At 37.7% G+C, this 19774-nt stretch overlaps 2 protein-coding genes across 4 annotated transcripts in view; one reads left to right on the top strand and one right to left on the bottom strand.

Moving 5' to 3' along the window:
- Positions 1-261: 261 nt before the first annotated feature.
- On the bottom strand, positions 262-19245 carry acsbg2 (acyl-CoA synthetase bubblegum family member 2). Of its 2 annotated transcripts, none has more exons than XM_042762046.1 (15): positions 19096-19245; positions 12857-12992; positions 11745-11827; positions 10037-10305; positions 8154-8242; positions 7632-7752; positions 7152-7232; positions 6884-7033; positions 6542-6718; positions 5483-5664; positions 4509-4751; positions 4205-4422; positions 3903-4042; positions 2390-2636; positions 262-2275 (listed from the first exon to the last, which is right to left on the bottom strand). In XM_042762046.1, exons 2-15 carry the CDS (start codon positions 12949-12951, stop codon positions 2157-2159), a joined length of 2214 nt encoding a protein of 737 aa, XP_042617980.1. In that variant the 5' UTR covers positions 12952-12992; positions 19096-19245; the 3' UTR covers positions 262-2156. The 2 variants fall into 2 exon arrangements, with proteins under 2 accessions (XP_042617980.1, XP_042617979.1); XM_042762045.1 differs by lacking the exon at positions 19096-19245 and adding an exon at positions 16411-16585.
- The window catches only part of rfx2 (regulatory factor X, 2 (influences HLA class II expression)), a 38123-nt gene continuing 37023 nt past the window's right edge, over positions 18675-19774 (top strand). For both annotated transcript variants that reach the window (XM_042762052.1, XM_042762048.1), the window contains exon 1: positions 18675-18806. The gene's annotated coding sequence lies outside the window, so the exon portion shown is untranslated. The remainder of the gene's footprint in view (positions 18807-19774) is intronic.

The following is a 19774-nucleotide window of genomic DNA, read 5'->3' as shown; positions in this document are numbered from 1 at the left end:
TGATAACTCAAGAACAACAGGGTTAAAATCACCCTGTCTTAATTCCTATTACAAGTCAATCATCTGAACTAGTTTTTTTTTTTTTATGATCTTTTCCAAAAAAATAATCATAAAACATTAGTAGAAGCATTGAAACATCTCAAAGAATATTTACTAGCTGTATTACATTAAAACAGCACTATACACAACACATGCCCATGAGCTATTTTTGATACTGGTGACCAATTAATATTCAAGGCAAAGGACAAAAACTTTTAAGACTTGATTATGGATATATTACATTTATTTTCCAGTAGAGGGATAATTCACACATACAAGTAGAAACCTGGAGTTCCATCTCCCACAATCATCTATGTTCTGTAGTCCAGTTTCAACAATGACATGCATGTTTCAGAAACCCTCAACATCACACTACACACAACAAATTGTTACCCAGTTCAAGAGTTTTCAGAGTCAGGTAAAACCGGGCAAACCTTTCACAGTCTGAGACTTTACTTCATGTTCATGTTTGCACATTTCCAAATGGAGTGCCCTTCATGCTTGTCAAGATCTAGATCAGACATGCATTAAATCATCACAGTATTTCTGTCTAAAAATAAACTTTTTTTTTTAACAAAATGCAAGTGGATTTCGAAAAAGAATAAAGAGTAATTTAGTTGAAACCATAATAGAAATCCCAGATAGAAGAAAGGAAATCACCCACTAGCTCTACCTTCATTCTCACCAATTCTGATCAACGAAACAATTTGCCCATTTCATGCCCAAATTACTTAAAGTCTTCCTATTTACAAAAAGGCCTCGCTGTGGTCATGCAGTCAGAGAGTATACACACTTTGGAGTAACAGGTCCAGTATTTGAGGAAAGCTCTTTAGTGAGATAAAACTAATCTATTTACAGAGGAAAACTCATATCTTTGGATGTTATTTTGTATATTCAAGCACTTGACTGATTAAATAGCACTTCCCAATTCACAAACTTTCCAAAGTTTGATCATTTAACCTCTTTGATCAACCCATATGCTTTTTCTAAATAATATTTGAATCATTTTACTATGCAGTATACAATATAAGTATAATCAGTTACATTTTCGGTCAAAATGTCCTTATTGCACATGCAAAACAAAGACTGCAACATAACTTAGCAAATCAAATTCTGACTTCTGAATAGATCTATTACTCACACAAGCTCCTTCACATTCCTTTTTCATAAGATGAATATTAACCGCTTGTCTCAGTCCAGATTAAATGTTTTTCATAAAGCTCATGCTGACACTAGACTGCATGACATCCAAACTCTTGCTACTTTAAGGATTGTCTGAGTGATGCAGCAAAGCATCAAATAAGACCACAGAAGAAGAGCAAATGCAATAACGTATTTACACTATATAACAGGTTCATTTTACAAGAAACGACAAAATTATCCATCTGCATAAGCGAAACAAACATTCAAACAAATGTGATGTATTTGGTTACGAAAAGCAAACAAACAGAAACATTTATGGCTTATATGGAATGGGATTCTTGCTAAATAATCTTCACAGAACGAGGTCTTGAGGATGATCCTCTGCAAACATCTAGTTTCCTTTAAACAGTGTTTTTGGTTGCAGTAGTTCGCAGCAGTGCCGGTGACGAACAAGCACAACCACCAAATGCTTTTCTCAAAGAATTCAGTCATGCCTGAGGCATGAGTTTGCTTGTTAGGTATTAAGATTTTTCTAATTTTGTTGATAAATTTAACCATAAATTAATTAGTATCTTTGAACACAGACATTCAAATCACCTGCACTGACATATAAACCAAGAACATGGCTCAATAGACTTCATTATAATTAGGCAAGAAAATAAATAGTAAATCAGCACACACACACACACACACACACACACACACACACACACACACACAAACTTAAATTCACAAATGGCTTTTTGTTTCATAAACGTTTTCCTTCTTGCTATAAAACAGAAAAATGTAAACCGTATGGAAAAAAGAAAAATACAAAACCCTGAACAAATATTAACTCAAAAATGGACACAAGTAAATCAAAAGGTCTGAATGGTGTTCCTGTGTGTGTGTGTGTGTGTGTGTGTGTGTGTGTTTAGACCATGTCAGTCCCTTTGTCTCCTTTTAAGTGGGTGACAAGGGCTTTTGTTGGACACCTATTTAGAAGGCAGAGGGTTGTCTGGGGTGGTTGGGGTCAAGACTTCTTTGTAAAAGTTCTCAATCTGGTCTTTGTACATCTTCATGACCTCTGGCCTCTTGAGCTTCATTGTGGGCCCTGCGAGAGAGAGTTTAAAACAGCTAAACAAACAGCCTTTATAGACTTTAATCAACATAATTATCCACACAAGCCATAAATAACACACAGGAAGTTCATTACTAGGAAACTTACCCAGCTCTCCGCCAGGGATAGAGAAATCCTTCTCCAAAATGGTCCATTTCTGGATGCGCTGGGCGTTAGAGGTGGCTTTCTCATTGACGCGGTTGATGCCGTCTTGAATAGCCGCGTATACGACTCGGTCCCGGCCACCGGCGATCTCGCTGACTCGCGTGGCGTTGCTGCCGAGGTTACGACACAAATCCAACGCCTCGGTAGTCAGTTCGTCTTCGGGAGCACCCGTTTCATTGTTAACCTCACACTGAGAGCAAAAAAGAGAAGAGTCATTAGCGGTAAGTTATGTATATTAGATTAAATACGTCTTTTATTAAAAAGTTTCCCTGTCAATACTTAGATAAATCGCAGTTAGTTAAGAAAATTCTGCTCGCGTGTGCAAAACACTCCTTGCGTGATGCTAAAGTGTTGTTGGTGGTTGCCAGGGGGCAAATATGTGGTTGCTAATGTGCTCCGACGGCTTTTAATCACGTCGTTTGCAAAGATGTTCTGAATGCTTGCTATGCCGTTGCTAGGGGGTTCTCTAATTTGGTTTCTAGAAATGACGCGGTTTCCTCATTGTATTTTTTTTTTTTTATTGTCCACCGGGTAAAACCTGTAAATCCAATGTCTTAGATAAGTAATATCACATGTACTAACAAACTACGTGATTTTAAATCATTATTTTTATCAGTAACTCAATGGTGCGGACCGCGCGAGACAAGTTAAATTACACACCTAAGTTTACTACTCATTGTTTAGTATGACCAACGATAAATATATATATTAAATATACTGTATATGTTATAATACTAGTGCTAAGTTTCCTTAGCAAACATCAGTAATTAGTTACATTTTTCAATTTATAAACGAAAAAGTATTTTAGTACTGTTGGTTGCCACCAGGGGGTGCAGTGAGCCCGAGAAAAACACGGAACATGTAGTTACACACACTGTCCACTGGTTGGCAGATGCTTTTAATTTTATGAACGCTGTTTGGCAACGCTTGAGCATTAATCACTTGATCATACTGATATGATCTCAGTAAAGTGTAGTAGAAATGTATTCATGTATCACGTTATCTCTCAGGAACCTTACAGAACCCAGCCCTCTTTGTGTAAGAGCCCTTAGGTGAGATGTTCCGATTAGATTTACAGCATTCACGTTCAGGAGAGCATGACATCGGTCAGGATTACACAAGAAGGCCATTGAAAAAAGAAACCATAATGGTGGATAATCAATGTTACAGACTTTTCATTTAGTCATGAACTATGTTTAACAATGTTTTCTAAGCAGGCACAATGCAGCAAGCAGTTTGTCTCAATCATCCGCAGAAAAAGAACACAGCTAATGAGATTTTGGTGAAAGAGTTACATAGCACAGGGCCACAGAAAAATAAACCAAACAACTGACAAAATGACACTCGTCAATCATGGCTGGTTAAGAAAAATTTCAGATTTACGGATAAGATGGCTTTATCACATTGATTAGGTTAACCTTGACACATATTGGGGTCATCTGCCCTGTACTGATACCTTAATGGTGAGCAGCATGGAGAGGAACTTTCTCTTGTCTCCGATAAGCATGGCATTGCTGACGAGCGGAACGGCTTCTTTAACTGCATCCTCAATGGGCACCGGGGGAATATTTTCACCTCCAGCTGTGATGATCAGTTCTGGGATACAAACATAAACTTCATTAAATGCACCAGACTAAATCCCATTGAAATCTGTGGCCACTTTATGATTAAAAATTGTTCAAAATGCAACTGCTCAGTGGTTTCAGTTCCAGTGAGTAAGAGGAAGCACTTAATCTGTTTTCGATTGACGGTCATTACCTTTAATGCGTCCGGTGATGAACAGGAAGTCGTCCTGGTCGTGTTTCCCGAGGTCACCCGAGTGCAGCCAGCCATCTGCATCCAGAGCCTCTTCGGTTTTATCGGGCATGTTCAAGTAGCCCATGAACACATGACGACCCCAGAAACAAATCTCTCCATTGCCATCAGCGTCAGGGTTGAAGATCTTCGTCTTACAGCCTGGAATTACCTTTCCACAGCTGAGAAAGAGATCCAAATGAGAAATAAACTAAACGTTGAAGCTGAAATGATTAAACTAGCTTTACACAGATGAAGGTTTCAGTACCTGATGAGTCTGAAGGCATCTGGCAGTGAGATGGTGTGCGGTCCAGAGCTCTCGCTCATGCCATACAGCTCAAACAGAGGAATGTCCAGACTGAGGAAAAACTCCAGTGTGTCTTTGGTTATGGGAGCTGCTCCGGTGTAGCACCTTGTACAGCGATCCAGCCCCAGCGCCTTCCGAACCTTCCGGAACACCAGACACTTCGCCAGTCGAAAGTTTAATGGCTTTCTGGATAGGTTGCCATTACTGAGGACACAACCATTCCTCTCCATTAATACATAGCCTAGAATTTATACTAATATTATATCATGTTAAAAAAAAATGTCACTAACTGATGTATCGATATTCGTAACCCAACTGTTAAAAGAGGCCATCTTATGTTTACTTTAACAGTTCAAGTTGACTTACTAAGGGTCCAAAAACTGAGACCACTTCTATTTAGCTTTTTTTAATATAATACCATTTTCAATTCAAATCAATATCAGCAGAATAACAGTTTGACAATTTATTAGTATTTTATTATTTAGGAAGGAAACCTGACATCACAAATATTCTTAATATTTAAATAAACATTTATTAAGAAGTATTAATTGTGCTAAAATGTTAGATTAAATTAAATTTTAAATTAAAATCCAAATGAAATTAATTTTTTTTTAATTTTTCTAAATTCCTAAAACCAGGTTTAAAATAGATTTTGAATCCCAGATTTTCAATAAAGAAGCCATATTTGACTTTTTATAGCATTTTATATTTTCCGCTTAAGAAGACTTTACTGACTTAAAGTCTAAGACCACTTCTATTTTGCATCTTTCTAATTTAATACAAATCGTTTCTAATTCAATTATATTAGCAGAATAACAGTTTGGGTGAAAAGTTGATTTGATATGTTTTTATTTTTATTTTAAGGAAATCTGACATCACAAAAATTCTTTTGTGTGTGTGTGTGTGTGTGTGTGTGTGTGTGTGTATTTACATACAGTTCCATTTTGTTGAGGTTGGTCTGCAGGCCCACATCTTTGGCCCAGGATGCCACCTTCCGACGCACAGTGGACGATTTGGCTCCAATCGACTTCATCTTCTCCTGCATCTTCTCCCACACCCGCGGGACACCCATGAATGCGGTAGGGCGTATCTCACGTAGAGTGTTAGCCAAAGAACCCTGGAACATACAGTGACTTCTATTAAAACTCATCTAACCAGTCTCAGCATGGTTTGCCATAGGGTCACGTGTACATGCCAACATCAGCTGATAACACCCAGGGTTGTGTCAGGTGACACGAGCAGGTATGTCTCGTCAAATTCTGCCCCGTGATCCTAAATCAATGACCCTATTGTAAAACAACACTGTGGCGCCCCATTGAAACCCACTGATTGAGGCACTACAGACATCACATGCTCAGCTTCTACAGATCACAGGAGACACATCACACACCCGTTTTAATGAAATATCAGCAGATCTGCATACAGCTTTGGCTTGTTTTCTGGAAAGGGATGAAAATGAAACACTTCTGAACATCACAAAAGCCTTTCTGTGTGAGAGAGCTGCATGACTTATGTTTCATCAAAAGAAATCTCTTTAAAATCAGTTGGTTTAAACTAACAAGATTGTCTTTGGAAGGATCTTCATTTACGTACACAAAACAGAGAGATTGGGAAAGAAAACAGGAAATGCTTTCACTAACATGTACACTAGATTTTTTTTTAATGTTTTTGAAAGAAGTCTCTTATGCTCATCAAGGCTGCATTTATTTGATCAAAAACAGTAAAAATACTAATATTGTGAAATATTAAAAATGTTTTCTATTTTAATATATTTAAATGTTATTTATTCCTGTGATGGCAAAGGTGAATTTTCAGCAGCCATTACTCGAGTCTTCAGTGTTCTATAGAAATCATTCTAAATGGTTTATTTGGTGCTGAAGAAACAGAAATGATTATGACTAATTCTATGAAGTGTAATATTTTTCTGGAATTTGAGATTTTTTTGATAAATATGAGGGTAAGTATATAAGGGTATAAGGGTTGTATAAGGATACCTTTAGCGCATCAGGCTCTGCAAAGTACGTGACTCCTCCTGCTTTCATGGGAAGCCAGATGTCAATCATTTGTGCAGCAATATGACTGAGTGGCAGGTAGCTCACGATCACTTCCTGTAGCTTATCTGCATCTGTCATGCTCACATCTTTGCCAGTTACAAATGCGGTCCATGTGAGCTACAGGAGGAGAGATAACATGTTAGTGCTGAAAATGACTGGTGACTCAGTACTCCATATTGCAGGGAAACCCTCGTTTTTGAGTTTTTTTTTTTTTTTTTACAATTTGCTCAAAGGTTTTGGAATGATGTATTGTGGATGTTGTGGGTTTTGCATTCAACTCACATTGTCGTGACTAAGCATGACTCCCTTTGGATGGCCCGTGGTTCCGGATGTGTAGATCAGTGTGCAGCACTGATTGGGTTTTTGGGAGCTGATGATATCATCCAGCTGAGCATCAGGCTCATCGCGGCCCAGCTCCATAAACTCTGCCCACTATGTGTATTGGATATTTACATAGCAAACGTCAGATTTCAATTAGTAATTGAGGGGCATTAAAACAGACTGATTAAGGTCTGAGAACTGAATTTAAAATATTTCTAATGAAATGTACCGTGTAGAGATTGGGCTTTTTCTCTTTCAGCTCATCTTTGTATTGGATAATGGCTTTTAAGTGTGGTAATCTGTCCTGGACCTGAAATGAAGCACACAAAGGGTAAAATATCACCAGGATACGTTTAATCAACAGGTCTGATTAAACTAGAGACCCTGAGGATCAGAACTGGCACCAGGAATTACCAGCAAAATGACTAGTATTGTATTTTTGTATTTATATATATCTATATACTTTATAAAATCATACCAACATGACCTAAACGCAGGACAGTTGATATTTATGAAATCATTCCCATTAATGCAATGTAAGAATTAAGTTTTTTTTTTTTTTTTTTTGCATTTATGTAATTACAATTATGAGAATTTAGGTCATCAATTTGTTTAATTGCCGTAAAAATAATCTTACAGCATAAAATCTTACTGACCCCAAACGGTTCTAGATAGGTTCATGTGGAAAAAGGTCTTTCACTCTCATTACCTGCAAGATCTTCTGCAGCTGTTTGTGGTTTTCCACCACAAGGATGTTGGCCTGGCAGTTCTCTGCCACATACTGGCATGCCTCGGGAGAGTTGGTGGTGTAGATGCCCACAGCAAACCCCCTGCCAACGACATACAGAATCCCTCAACAAACATCCTCAAGTGTGTTATTGCTGTAACCAAAACGCAAGCAGTTCTACAACAGGAAACACCTTCAAACATAAACAACATTCCCACCATTCTGACTCCACCTATATGTTTACCAACCCAGACCAGGTTCAGGTGATACTGTTTTTAACAAGTGCAGGCTGTTCCTTTAACCATCTGTCTTCACTCAAGTCATAAAGGCAGCTGGACAGTTTATGGCACAGCAGAGCCATTATTTGACTCTGATGAAATGATTAAAGCTTTGTTTGGGACAAACACGGACCATGTGCTGATGAGTTATGACAGCAGAATGCATGCATGTTCATGATTGATTTGAAGATTCGAAGTGTAAAACATTCTAACAATAAACACTTACCCAGCTAAAATAGCCCCGATGTCAGCAATAAACCACTCGACTGAGTTAAACCCGAGGATACCAACACCGTGGTACTGCTTCAGACCGAGCTGTGAACATATAGACACAGTTAGCACAAGTACATTCAGATTTCAAACCAAAATTTCAATTCGCAGGCCCCATTTGAAGCATAATGTATTGTTTACATGCAGGGGCGTTGCACAAGATCCCGGGCCCTATGCATAGGCAGTCCTGATGGGCCCCCATGACCCCCCCCACCCCCTTGAAAATATCCAGGTAAAATAAAATATACTCCAGACTTTTCAAGGGCCCTCTCTTCCTTTGGGGCCCTGGTAATCAGTACTGGTTTTACCCCAGTCCGACGCCCCGTTTACATGTAAAAGATGAAGAAGCCTGTCTTATGATTTGAGTCATCACTCATAAGGGTCCCCAGAAGTCCCACATGGCAATTTACATGTTCCTTTTTACTGTTAAATAAATGTTTAGCCATTTATCTCTGTTTAAGATGTTCACTAGGTCGGTAACTCCAAAATGTCATCCAGTTCTCAAACAAAGTTTGCAACAAGACTTTGTGAAGCAGTTCAACTGAATCAGTAAAAAGATCCAGTTTATAATAATGATTTATTTGTGAGTCAGATTTCTTTCTATTATTTTTTAATATGGATGAACGTGCCAAGCTGCATCATATTTAAAATGTAAAAGTCAAATCAGGCAAAATAGAGAACGCATGTCTTGTCATCTAACACCTCTATTTTGAGTTGCTGCCTAGGGTATACACAACTCAATCTGAAACACTCCCACAGGGTTTGAGTCAGACAAGTTACACTCCTTTTTAGTAACTTTCACCATAAACAAAACCATGGAAATCAGCCCACACTGGCCGCCAGGCAGGGAGAACGTGACCAGTTGGGAGTTAAACCTCATTTCAAGACTAAGGCATTGAAAAACTGAAGACGATAAAATCTGGCTCTGACTGGGTTGTGCACAATTCAAAAACATGTCCAGGTCATATTACACCCAAAAAGCAGCTATTTTAATGAGAAAATAAATAAATAGACTTTTCATTACTATAATAGAAATAAAAAAAAAAATGGCTTAATTTTATTTATTTAAAATGTTTCTAATTTCTGTTTTTTGAAATGGTGGTGAAATAGGACCAGGACTCGTCCCAGATGCCTTATCACACAGCACTAATTGCTGGCACCTTCTCCCTGAGGTAACCTGAGGTCAAATGCTTTACTCAAGGACACAACAGTAATTGTATGTGGTCTGTCTGTGATATCAATAACAGTTACATCAGTTTTATGCGTTTATAAGTTTTTAAGTGTTTGTTATCAGGCATCTTTGACACAAAAAACATTCCTTTTATCAGGGACATTAAAGTGTCATTTTAGATAAGACTGTAATGCTAAACAGCCATAATCTCAACAGCAATGGCAAGAAGATAATGAAAATTACTAGTTACTCGATTGCTAAACAATAGAAAGCTATGGGTCAAATCTGTTATGTTACCTAGGTTCATGACTCAAAACTCAGACTGTTAATGCTTCTCACCTTGTCTTGGCCGACTGTATTACAATAAGGGCTGAACAATATTACCTAGTGGCCCGGAGTCAGTGTGAAAGAGTTTCGGGCTAGTTGACAGTCTGTCACATTTGGTTTTGTGTGATGTATTGAACTGATTTACATATCAGTCTAACAGGTTACAACATTTTGTTAAAAGCAGCTTTAGAAAAGCTTTTTAGAAAATGTTTTCTTTTTTTTTTTTTTTTTTGAAAAGCAAAAATTGTATGAATTTATAGTTGTTATATTAAAAACAAAAAAATGTAGCATTACCATAAATATACTTTCATTACATTACAACCTGATTTAACAGTCCTCACCTTGAGGAAGCCTTTGGCAGCAGTGCGGCAAGTCTTGTAGTAGTCTTTGTAAGTCATGGTTTTCCACTGCTCTCCCTCTTTCCAGCCCAGCGCATTGTAGTTGCCAAAGCGTTCGACCGCAGAAGTGAACATCTGGTTCACAGTCAAGGGGGGTTTAGCCTCAGGGCCGGACTCACCCATCCTGAGCTTCACCTCTCCATTCCTGTGTGTAGTCCAGAACTCTGTGGCCTTAACGGGCAGAGAGAGAGAGTTGGGACGAGCAGTGGCGCCTATAAAGGGAACAGCCATTTATTGTCATTATTAACTATTTATTTTGCACAGTATTGTCTGATTATCATTTAATCACACATTTGTAACCGAACAACCCCTAAAACAGTTCTGTAAGAGTAACAAGGTACAGTTATGGTATGAGGTAGGTAGTACTTTGAGATATAACATGATGCTGAAAAATTGGAACAAAGAGTAACATGGTAATACTGTGGTATTTTATTATTAGTGAAATCTGTTCTAGTATCTTTGTTATGTGTTTCAGTGTGCTGTTTCTGAAGTCTGAAGTGTGTGTGTGGTCTTTCCGTTTGCACAGATAATAAAGAATTTCTGCCGCAGTGTCTGTTTTAAATCAAACATTTGAGTGACACCCTATCAGGACATTTACTCACACACACTTTCGTCCCATTCATCACTAGTATCTCATCCACACACTAGCACAGAGTTTCTGATGAGGGTTCAATAGCAGAGCACATATCAGTATGCAAACTCTTTCAGAAAGTGACACACCCTGTTTTCATGATAACAGCACAACTGTTTTGTGAACAGCTCAAATTTAAAGGGGTAGTGTGTCATTTTTTCACTTCAAAACTAAAATTTAATCTGTTCATTTCACCAATGGCAAGGGTTTATGGCTGGACTACTTGGTTGGAAACAGTTCCTTCTTTAACATTTTTCTTGACTGATTTTGCAGCTGTCCATGAAAGGGGAAGAGAGCCAACCCAAGCATTGACAACATCCTGTGCAATATAAGCCTGATAAACCCCTAACTGTATGCCGAGTCCTGCAAAACTGTTTGAAATGAAAAACCTGTAATCCAAGGTCATGTGACTTGATGACCCTTATGTAAACACAATAGACCACAGCAGTGCGATGGAACTTCTGGAAGTTCACACATGGGTTGTTTTCAAATTGCTCTGACAACTGTGTAACTTTTATAAACTAAGTCATATGTGACTTTAAAAGGCCACTAAAAACAATGTCATCCTGCTGTGTGTATAAAGGAAAAGGAAGTTAGTTTGCATAGGGAGAGCAGTTTCCTTTTCAAACACTTCCTCTACTGAGCACTCAAAGGCCCTAACTGATGTGTCAAGTTCTCGTAAAGCTAAAGTTACATAAGAGTTTTCGTAATGAAAACACTGAGGAGCATTGAGGTGGGTTGTGGGTTAGTGCTCTGGCCAGCTTTACATTGCTCTGCTCTTTATCTGTGTTATGCAGAACTGAATGCACACATGGCGGTTTTGGGGCCTCAAAAAGACGTACAGTATATGGCTTGTGTTCAAAATGGCAGTTATGGTCATATGTGTGTGCATGAGTGAGAGTAAGCGAGTATGTTTGTATGCAAGATAGTGAAAACATGTTCTAGACTTTTCATCCAAGTGTTTGTGAGTTTAAAGTGATTTGCGAGTGTTTGTAAAGCAGCGAGAGTGTGTGATCTCACCTGATTCTGTGTGTGTGCTCTGTTCGACTTTGGCATTTGATTGCTCTTTTCTGGCACATGCTGAGTCCTCCTCCGATGACTCACTGTGAGGAAATGAGGAAGTCAATTAAAGACACTTCCAGACAAGCAGCATTCTGGAGTTTAAATAGTTTCATTTCTCTCTCAGAGACCCATGAGTATCACTTTACATTACTTACACTATTCTGTGAGTGTTAATATCTTTCACCATAGTGGAAAACTTGTGGCTTTTTATGCTTGTAAGTGTCGATTACAATTGCCTTGCAGTGAATTTTAGCCTTAGAGGAAGTAACATGAAAGTTGTTCGTCTATGTGAAATTCAATATCAGAGCTTTTAAAATGAAGTCTTAAGATGTACTGTATATCTTACAGCCTTAAAGGTTTGGGGTAAGTTAGTGATTTTTATTTTTGGAAAGAAATTAATACTTTTATTCAGCAAGAATGCATTTATTTGATTCGAAAATGACAGTAAAGACATTTAAAATGTTACAGTATTAATATACTGTAATATAAAAACATTATTACAGTTTCCACAAACATATTAAGCAGCACAACTGTTTTCAACACTGATAATAATTATGTTTCTTGAGCACCAAATCAGCATTTTAGAATGATTTCTTAAGGATAACATGACACTGAAGACTGGAGTAAAGACTGTTTAAATTCATCTTTGCCATCACAGGATTAAATGACAGATTTTTTTAAATATTATAATAGAAAATAGTTTTCTTTCATACTATTTTATATTACTTCCTTTACAAAAGAACTGTAAACAACATAAAAAGTGATGATGTAATGAATCTTAATTTGATTTTGATGTTATTCATTATGTTAAATGTATCTTTATTTTAAATGAATCTGGCATGGCAGAGTCAAACATCCAGTGGTAATACAACCAGTTTTTAATCCAATGACAATGCTCCCACATGCCTTCATTCTCATGTTTACAAACACAAAACTAACGTGGCTAATCAAGCTTGTCAAGCTCATATGTATAAATAACCATGGGAATTTAGTTACAGACAGACCTGACCTAGTAAGCATGCATGTTAAGTATATTCAAACATAAAACAAGAAATTAAAAAGGAACTGACTTTGCTGTAGACTCGGCAGTGACGTCTTCCAGAGAGGCGAGACTGTCGGCTGTTCCACAGGACTGGAGGAGGCCTGCGTCCCCTGGAGGCTCCATCACTACAGCGGTGGACGTGGCCGTAGGTTCACACGCGGTCACTAATGTGAACAGACATAGAGTGTTAAGAGTAGCTCTCAATCGATTTTGTTTTTCAATGCCTAATGTCAGTATCTAGAGAGAAGGGTGGCCTTTAGCAAATATATACAATTTAATGACTGAGAAATATATGAAACAAATCATTAAATTAATGTTTATTTTACATAATATTTTTTTATGAAAATAGAAAATTCATGCTCTCAAGTTAATGCTCACCAGTTAATGCCAATAAACACAGAATGTAAAACTTTAATTAATAAAAAAAATTAGTGTACAGTTTGTAAGGAGTACAATTAACATGCTGTAATGTCCAGTATCACAAATTTTATTCAAGATGACTTTATTGATGTTATGCTACAAAGTCTGTCTACAGAAAATGTACAGTAGCAAGCAATATAATACAAGTGGGTACAGCAATAATGAAGATGGCCTGCCCTGCACTATACATTTTGGACTTACAGTTCAACAGTGAATAGGATGTAAAGTTGAGTCAAAGCCTAAATCTAAAAGTAAGCATGTGAAGTGAGTAAGACAGTCACATGGCTAAAAAATCATGAAAATTATCTAAACTAAACAGACGTCTTTTTTGATAGGGTTTCCTCAAGTGAAATAAAAAAAAAAAAGAAAAAAAAAAAAAAAAAAAAAGTCAATTGATGACCATATTATTCCCCAAAATAAGGGTATCATTTCCGAAAAAAGGAAACACTTCACTAAGTCCAGAAAATATTGCCCACCCTTTTATTATTGTCTGCCCTCTCCATTCCAAAGCCTGACCTCGGCACCTTTAGAACGACATGTTGTTTTTACACACCGCTGCCATGAAAACACATGCCAGCGACGCTACCGGCCTTCTGTAATGAGCTCTGGCAGCAGGGCTCACATGATGAGAACAATCAGAAATGGCCAGCAGAAAGTAAAACAGGCTTTCAGATGTACCGAACAAAGTGAAAGAGAGTCTAAAATTAACCCAGGCCAACCCATTGTTGTTTTGATGCTTGAAAACTCTTTTCATCTTTAACCCATTTACATGGCATTCCATGTTTTTTTTAAAGAACACTAATGGATTTAAATGTCCAAAAAAGACATTGTTAGTGATAGTGAAAAATGCCTGTTTGTCTTTTGCTCAGTTTATAGAATGCTTTAGCCTTTTCTCTTCCCTCTGTTTCAATCAATTCACCTTGGCAACTTTCCTCCCGGCAGAGCCATCTTCATCTGCCCTCAGCGGGTGCCTGCATGGCAAGAGATCCTTACAGACACACTCTAATCTCTTCTAGCCCCAACTGACTCTGGGCATGCACTCAACAATGAGGCAGATGCAAATCCTGGTCTTGGCTGACGTCAGCTCGCCTGATAACATCATAAACAGACTCCCTTGTCTGGAAACTCAAGGCACTGTAGTAAAAATTTGGAGGGGTTCATTTGAGATTTATGAACCCGGGACTTTGCATCTCTTTGCTGGTTTGACTGATGTTCCCTTGTGTGTCTTGAAGCTGGTGGGTGAGGATGGAGCTGATCAGCATTTTAGAACATTCATGAAATTCCCACATTACACTGTAAGCTGGTTTGACATTGATCTGGCGTTTTAGAACTCAAGCAACCTTTACGTTAAAAACCTGAATTTCCAAATGCTTGAATACTACCAGCCATTTCATTATCTAGAAATACATATCTTCATTCCACACATTCCAGTTTATTCTCTCTTCAATTCTTTATCTTATCTTAATCAGTACAAAGCTGTGAATATGTGGTTATGGCCATGTTCATTCTACAGTGATATATACATTTGTAGTGCTACTGGCCTTTAAATATAACAGCAAAATAAAAAAATAAAAAGAATCATAGAGGTAAAAAAGAGTGATATTTCTTTCCTAATGACTAATATATCAGCTGATGTTCAAGTGGCTGAAATTTCATCCTTCACATAACATCATATCTCAAAACGTCTCTCTCTCTATATATATCTCAAAAAGACCCATGTGGTGTCAAACAATAACATCTTTGGTGCTTGTAGGATCCAGTAGTCCTGTATTTTCCACTCTGGCACTGCTGAGGGACTTTCTGTCAACACTCCAGGTGTATTTGCATCTGGTTCAATCCGACATCTACACTTTTTACAGTTTAGGGTCAGTAAGAACATTTTTTTAAAGAATTAATTATTTGTTCCAGAAAAGAAGCATTAAGTTGATCAACGGTCATATTAAAGACATTTATTATAATGCAAAAGATTCTATTTCAAACAAATGCTGTTCTTTTAAATCCTGACAAACATGTCACATTTTCCACAAAAGTATTAAGCAGCACAACTGTTTTTAGATAATAATCATAATTTCTTGAATAACAAATATATTAGAATGATTTCTAAAAGATCATGTGACACTGAATCCTGGAGTAATGACTGCTAAAAATTCAGCATTGCCATCACAGGAATAAATTACATTTTAAAATATATTAAAATAATAATAATAATAATAAAACAGTTATTTGGAATTGGAATAATATTTCACAATATTACTGTTTTACTGTTAGTTGTGAAATAAATGCAGCCTTGATAATCATAAAAGCCCTCTGTCAAAGAACTAGACATTTAAATATGATTCACCAGCAAAACAGTGATGACTCATTCAAGCACGATGGGTTGATGATGAGTTCTTGATATACTATTAATAACGATATTTTGATTTCAGTTCATTATTCTAGAACAAATACTCTGGATGGATTTATAAGATTTAATAATAATGAAATTTATTCTCAAATCATAAACACCTCACAATTTGACAAGCTCGGTTTAAATTTTCCAGATTTCTTCCCTGAATTTTTCAGACACAAAACAGCTGTTGTGACGACACGTTGCATCTGCCCAGCAGAATGAAGGAAGAACATGAATGCAGCACCTTGAGTGTACACAAGGGCTTTGACAACAAACATCCTGTAATTTACTGCCGTATTTCCGCTGTGCTGTCCAGGCCAGCATTAACATACAGGACTCAACAGGAGGACAGGACAGGGAGGGGTTTCCACACGAAAAATTACAATCTGTATGCCGGCAAAGAGAGCTGTGATCTTGCTCGGAATAACAAGAGCATAAAGAGGACACTTTCCAATGGCCTTTTTCTCAGTTATTTAACTTGTCTTTGACAAATATAGGCATATATATTTCCACTGAAACCAAATCGCTAATATGCAAAATTCATCTCACCCGGCATGAACGAGGCCACGCCTCTAAATTCATATCAAAATTCACATCCATTAGGATCTAAACACATCAAATACCAATAATCATGCACACAACACAAACACAGATCTATTGCTTTCGAAACTAACTCCCAGTGTTTAGGGCTGTGATTCATTCATTATCCTTACCAACTTACCAACTCCATATAAAACCATCATTTAACATATTAAAAACACAAATGGACTTACAGTGCATCTTTACAGGCTGGAAAACGCTGCTCTGTCTTTGGCTTTTCCGTATCAGAAGCTGAAATGCCTGTTTCTTCGGTTTCCTTACTGTCTGACTCCAAAATGATGGCCGCTTTCTCTGCCTACAAATGTGCATGTAGCACATTCATTTTCAAACACAGGGCTTCCCCTCCTCCGTAACCACACCCTCAACCGGCACCATCACCCCTACAGTACCTCCCCTCCCCAAAAACACTCCTAGTGCTCTGATTGGCTGAAATCTCTCACACCACAAGAGTCATCCCCCATATACGGGTATATCAACCTTCTGAAGGCAAGGAGGGGGGAGGAGCTTTAAAACATGCGCGCCACTCTCATACATACAAACCAGTGCAGATGCTGTGAGGTTACTACAGTGCAACCTTGAGTGAAACATCAGCTTACAAAAGCCTGCACAGCTGCGCTGACATCAGTCTATAGACACATAACACACCACACACATCTGTCCCTTTTACACACTGCCATAATAATGCTGATATTGTGCTGCAGTGCATTTACATACATGGATCTACTTGAGCTTTCTGCTCCAATCTGCCGCCTTCGTCGCATGAGCACCCACAAGTGACCTGCAGTTCACCTCATCTAAAGAAACCAAAACCTAAATATAAAAAGAGATGTGCAAGCAAATGTCTGTTAAAATGAGCTGTTAGGGAAATATAAAAGAACTACATAAATGTGTATATAATATGCTGTGTAAGTTTAGTAGGGGTTAAAAAAGGAACAGAATTGGGTCCGAATAAACCTGAAGCTGCCTTGGATGGCCTAATTGTAGTTGAAAAATGACTTTGAATACTTGAAAAATTCATGTGACTGACAGCTCGGTCCTGTATTTCTTGTTTGTTTCTTTTACAAAGCTAATGAGGTGAGGTTCTGGGAAGGAAGAACTTTTTTAGCCTTTGACATATACACAAAGAAATTATTGTAGTGGGGAATGTTTGGTGTCATTTCAAAATGATCTGTTCTAGTTACATGTGTCGCTGGTGTGCAGATTGCACATCATTTGCTCTTCATTTGTCGTACTAGCAGTAAAAAACTTCCTGTGTTTGTGACGTTTAAAAGCAATTGATAGTATTCTTCATCAACGATGCATTAAATTGATCGAAAGTCACAGCAAAAACCTTTACATTGTTAAAAAAAGCTTTCTATTTCAAATAAATGCTGTTCTTTGAAGTTTAGTTTAGCACAGGCATGTTGAAACTGCACGTATATCATCAGATTTGCATCTTATCTTCAGCAGTCCTGATGCAGGAAGCTACACAACTATGGAGATGTGCTTATTTTGTCGTTGTGCACAGCGAATAGTTATTTAATGCAGGAAAAAGAACAGTATTTTTGTAATGGCAAAAATAGTAGAGTATAGAGAGAGAGAGAGAGAGAGAGAGAGAGAGAGTGTATAAGTATACTGTATATATATTTCCTCCCCCAAGGTTACTAAGAAATTGGCTTACTAAAGATTATTTACATTTTGCCATTAAATCTGAAGCAGCTGTTATTTACACATTTACCAAAAGAGTGATGTCAGACACTGATAACACTACCCACCATATGGTTTAGTACCCAGTGTTTTCTAATGCAGAACACATAACAATACATCTGTTGGCTCATGAACAACCTCCATTTTTAGTATTCTGGATTCCTGGAAAATATCTAGGCATCAAATCAATGTTTTTAAACAAATATTTAAACTTAATTCACCATTCTATTTCATTTTCAATAATTTATATTTTTTCATCTACAAACAATGTTACAAAATGATAAAAATAAATAAATAAAAAGGCAACTGCAACTATTTCTCTCACAATTTGCACATGCAAAGTGCAAGAAAAGGTCATAATTGTAAAACAGAAAGCCGCAATTACTTGTTCAGTCAGTACTGATATCCTGTAGCCTGTTACCACACTCTGAATGCAGTGCATCATTTCATTCACTGCATCATCAACCACATACTAACTCAAGATCTTATCATCTGACTATCCTAGAAACCCCTAGGTGAGAATAAGCCTTTCTCGGGAATCTTTGCTTATGCACGTGCAAACATGTCTACCTAGGAGTACAAGGATAGAGTAAATAATTCAGTGGTTATTTGAAATGGCACTGCAGTAATGATGATGATGTTCCTCTCCACCATAGTCAGACCTTCGATCAGCCAATGACGGCGTGGCTCTGGATAACCATGCGATCACGGGACCGCTGACCGAATATCCGATCCTCGAGCGCTGCTGCCGTGGCAGAGAAGCATCTGGCGCGAGCAGCATTCGGGAGGAAGGTTACGCGCGGTCATTGACATTAATCATCCTTGCAAGAAGCGCGCGCGTCAGTCTATACTACAAAAATCTCGCGGGGATGCTGCTGCTAGGGTAAGCAGGCAAAAAAAACAACAACAACAACAACAAAAAAAACATATTTGTTATTTGTAAAGGTGTTGAGAGCTGGATGTAACTTAATTTTTCCTTTTGTTGTATATCTTATTTGGAGAAAAACCCTTCTACTTTTTTTCTGGCTTTTAAAGACATTTCTAATATTTATTTTTGACTTGATAAAGACTTAGGTTCATGTAAACACAAGCAATCACACACGTGTTTAATTGAATCACTAATATAACACCCACAAATGCATTCTCATGGAGATCTTTAACTCTGTACTCACCGTTAGTTTATAATATCTGGATGGCCAGGTGTTAAAGTTGTCACTGCAAGTTTTATGCAGATTTCAGATTCAAAGATAGAGTTGAAGTCAGTTGTGAATCGTGATGAGAGAGAAGGATAATGCACGCTGATGTGTCTTTCTGTTTATGCGTGAGACCGTCACAGAAACCCACACCGGTTGACCTCATGAGGCTCACGTCTGCTCATAAGAGCGCCAATAAGCTATAATAAGAAGCGCGCGCGCGCCCCCCAGCACTTCCCTCAAAGCTCTCACGCGCCACCTGCCGTTCACAGCAAGCATGCTCTTCGCTGACACTGGTGTCTCCTTGGTAACCAGGTACACTAACTAAAATAACTCAAACATGCTCTTCTCAGATATCGGTGTCTCCTTGGTAACCAGGTACACTAATTAAAACAACTTTATTGGGGGCGAAATTGCTCCTTGTAGGCTAGTGTAAATATGGCCAAGGATGAGAAATAATCGATATAAGTTAGTGCAAAGAACAAACGGAGGCATTGTACAACGTTTCAACGGTTTAATTGGGCTTTTATATAATAATAATAATAATAATAATAATAATAATAATAATAATAATAATAATAACGTTAAATAATAAAACGTTACACAGTACTCAAAGTAAAAAAAAAACTTAGCAGATTCAAGTTGGCTGTTGAAAAAG

Source organism: Cyprinus carpio, chromosome A8, assembly GCF_018340385.1.
Source record: "Cyprinus carpio isolate SPL01 chromosome A8, ASM1834038v1, whole genome shotgun sequence".
Classification (NCBI taxonomy): domain Eukaryota; kingdom Metazoa; phylum Chordata; class Actinopteri; order Cypriniformes; family Cyprinidae; genus Cyprinus; species Cyprinus carpio.
Note: the sequence above shows the minus strand (reverse complement) of the source record. Positions and strands in the feature narration are given on the sequence as shown.

Bases quoted from the DNA above. Each gene is read 5' to 3' on its own strand.
- acsbg2 (XM_042762045.1), bottom strand. From the start codon at position 16,555: ATGTGCTACATGCACATTTGTAGGCAGAGAAAGCGGCCATCATTTTGG. The intron at 7,753-8,153 runs GTAAGTGTTTAT...TGTCGTTGGCAG, and splicing joins ATCGGGGCTATTTTAGCTGG to GGGGTTTGCTGTGGGCATCT. The intron at 7,034-7,151 runs GTACATTTCATT...CAATACACATAG, and splicing joins AAAAGCCCAATCTCTACACG to TGGGCAGAGTTTATGGAGCT.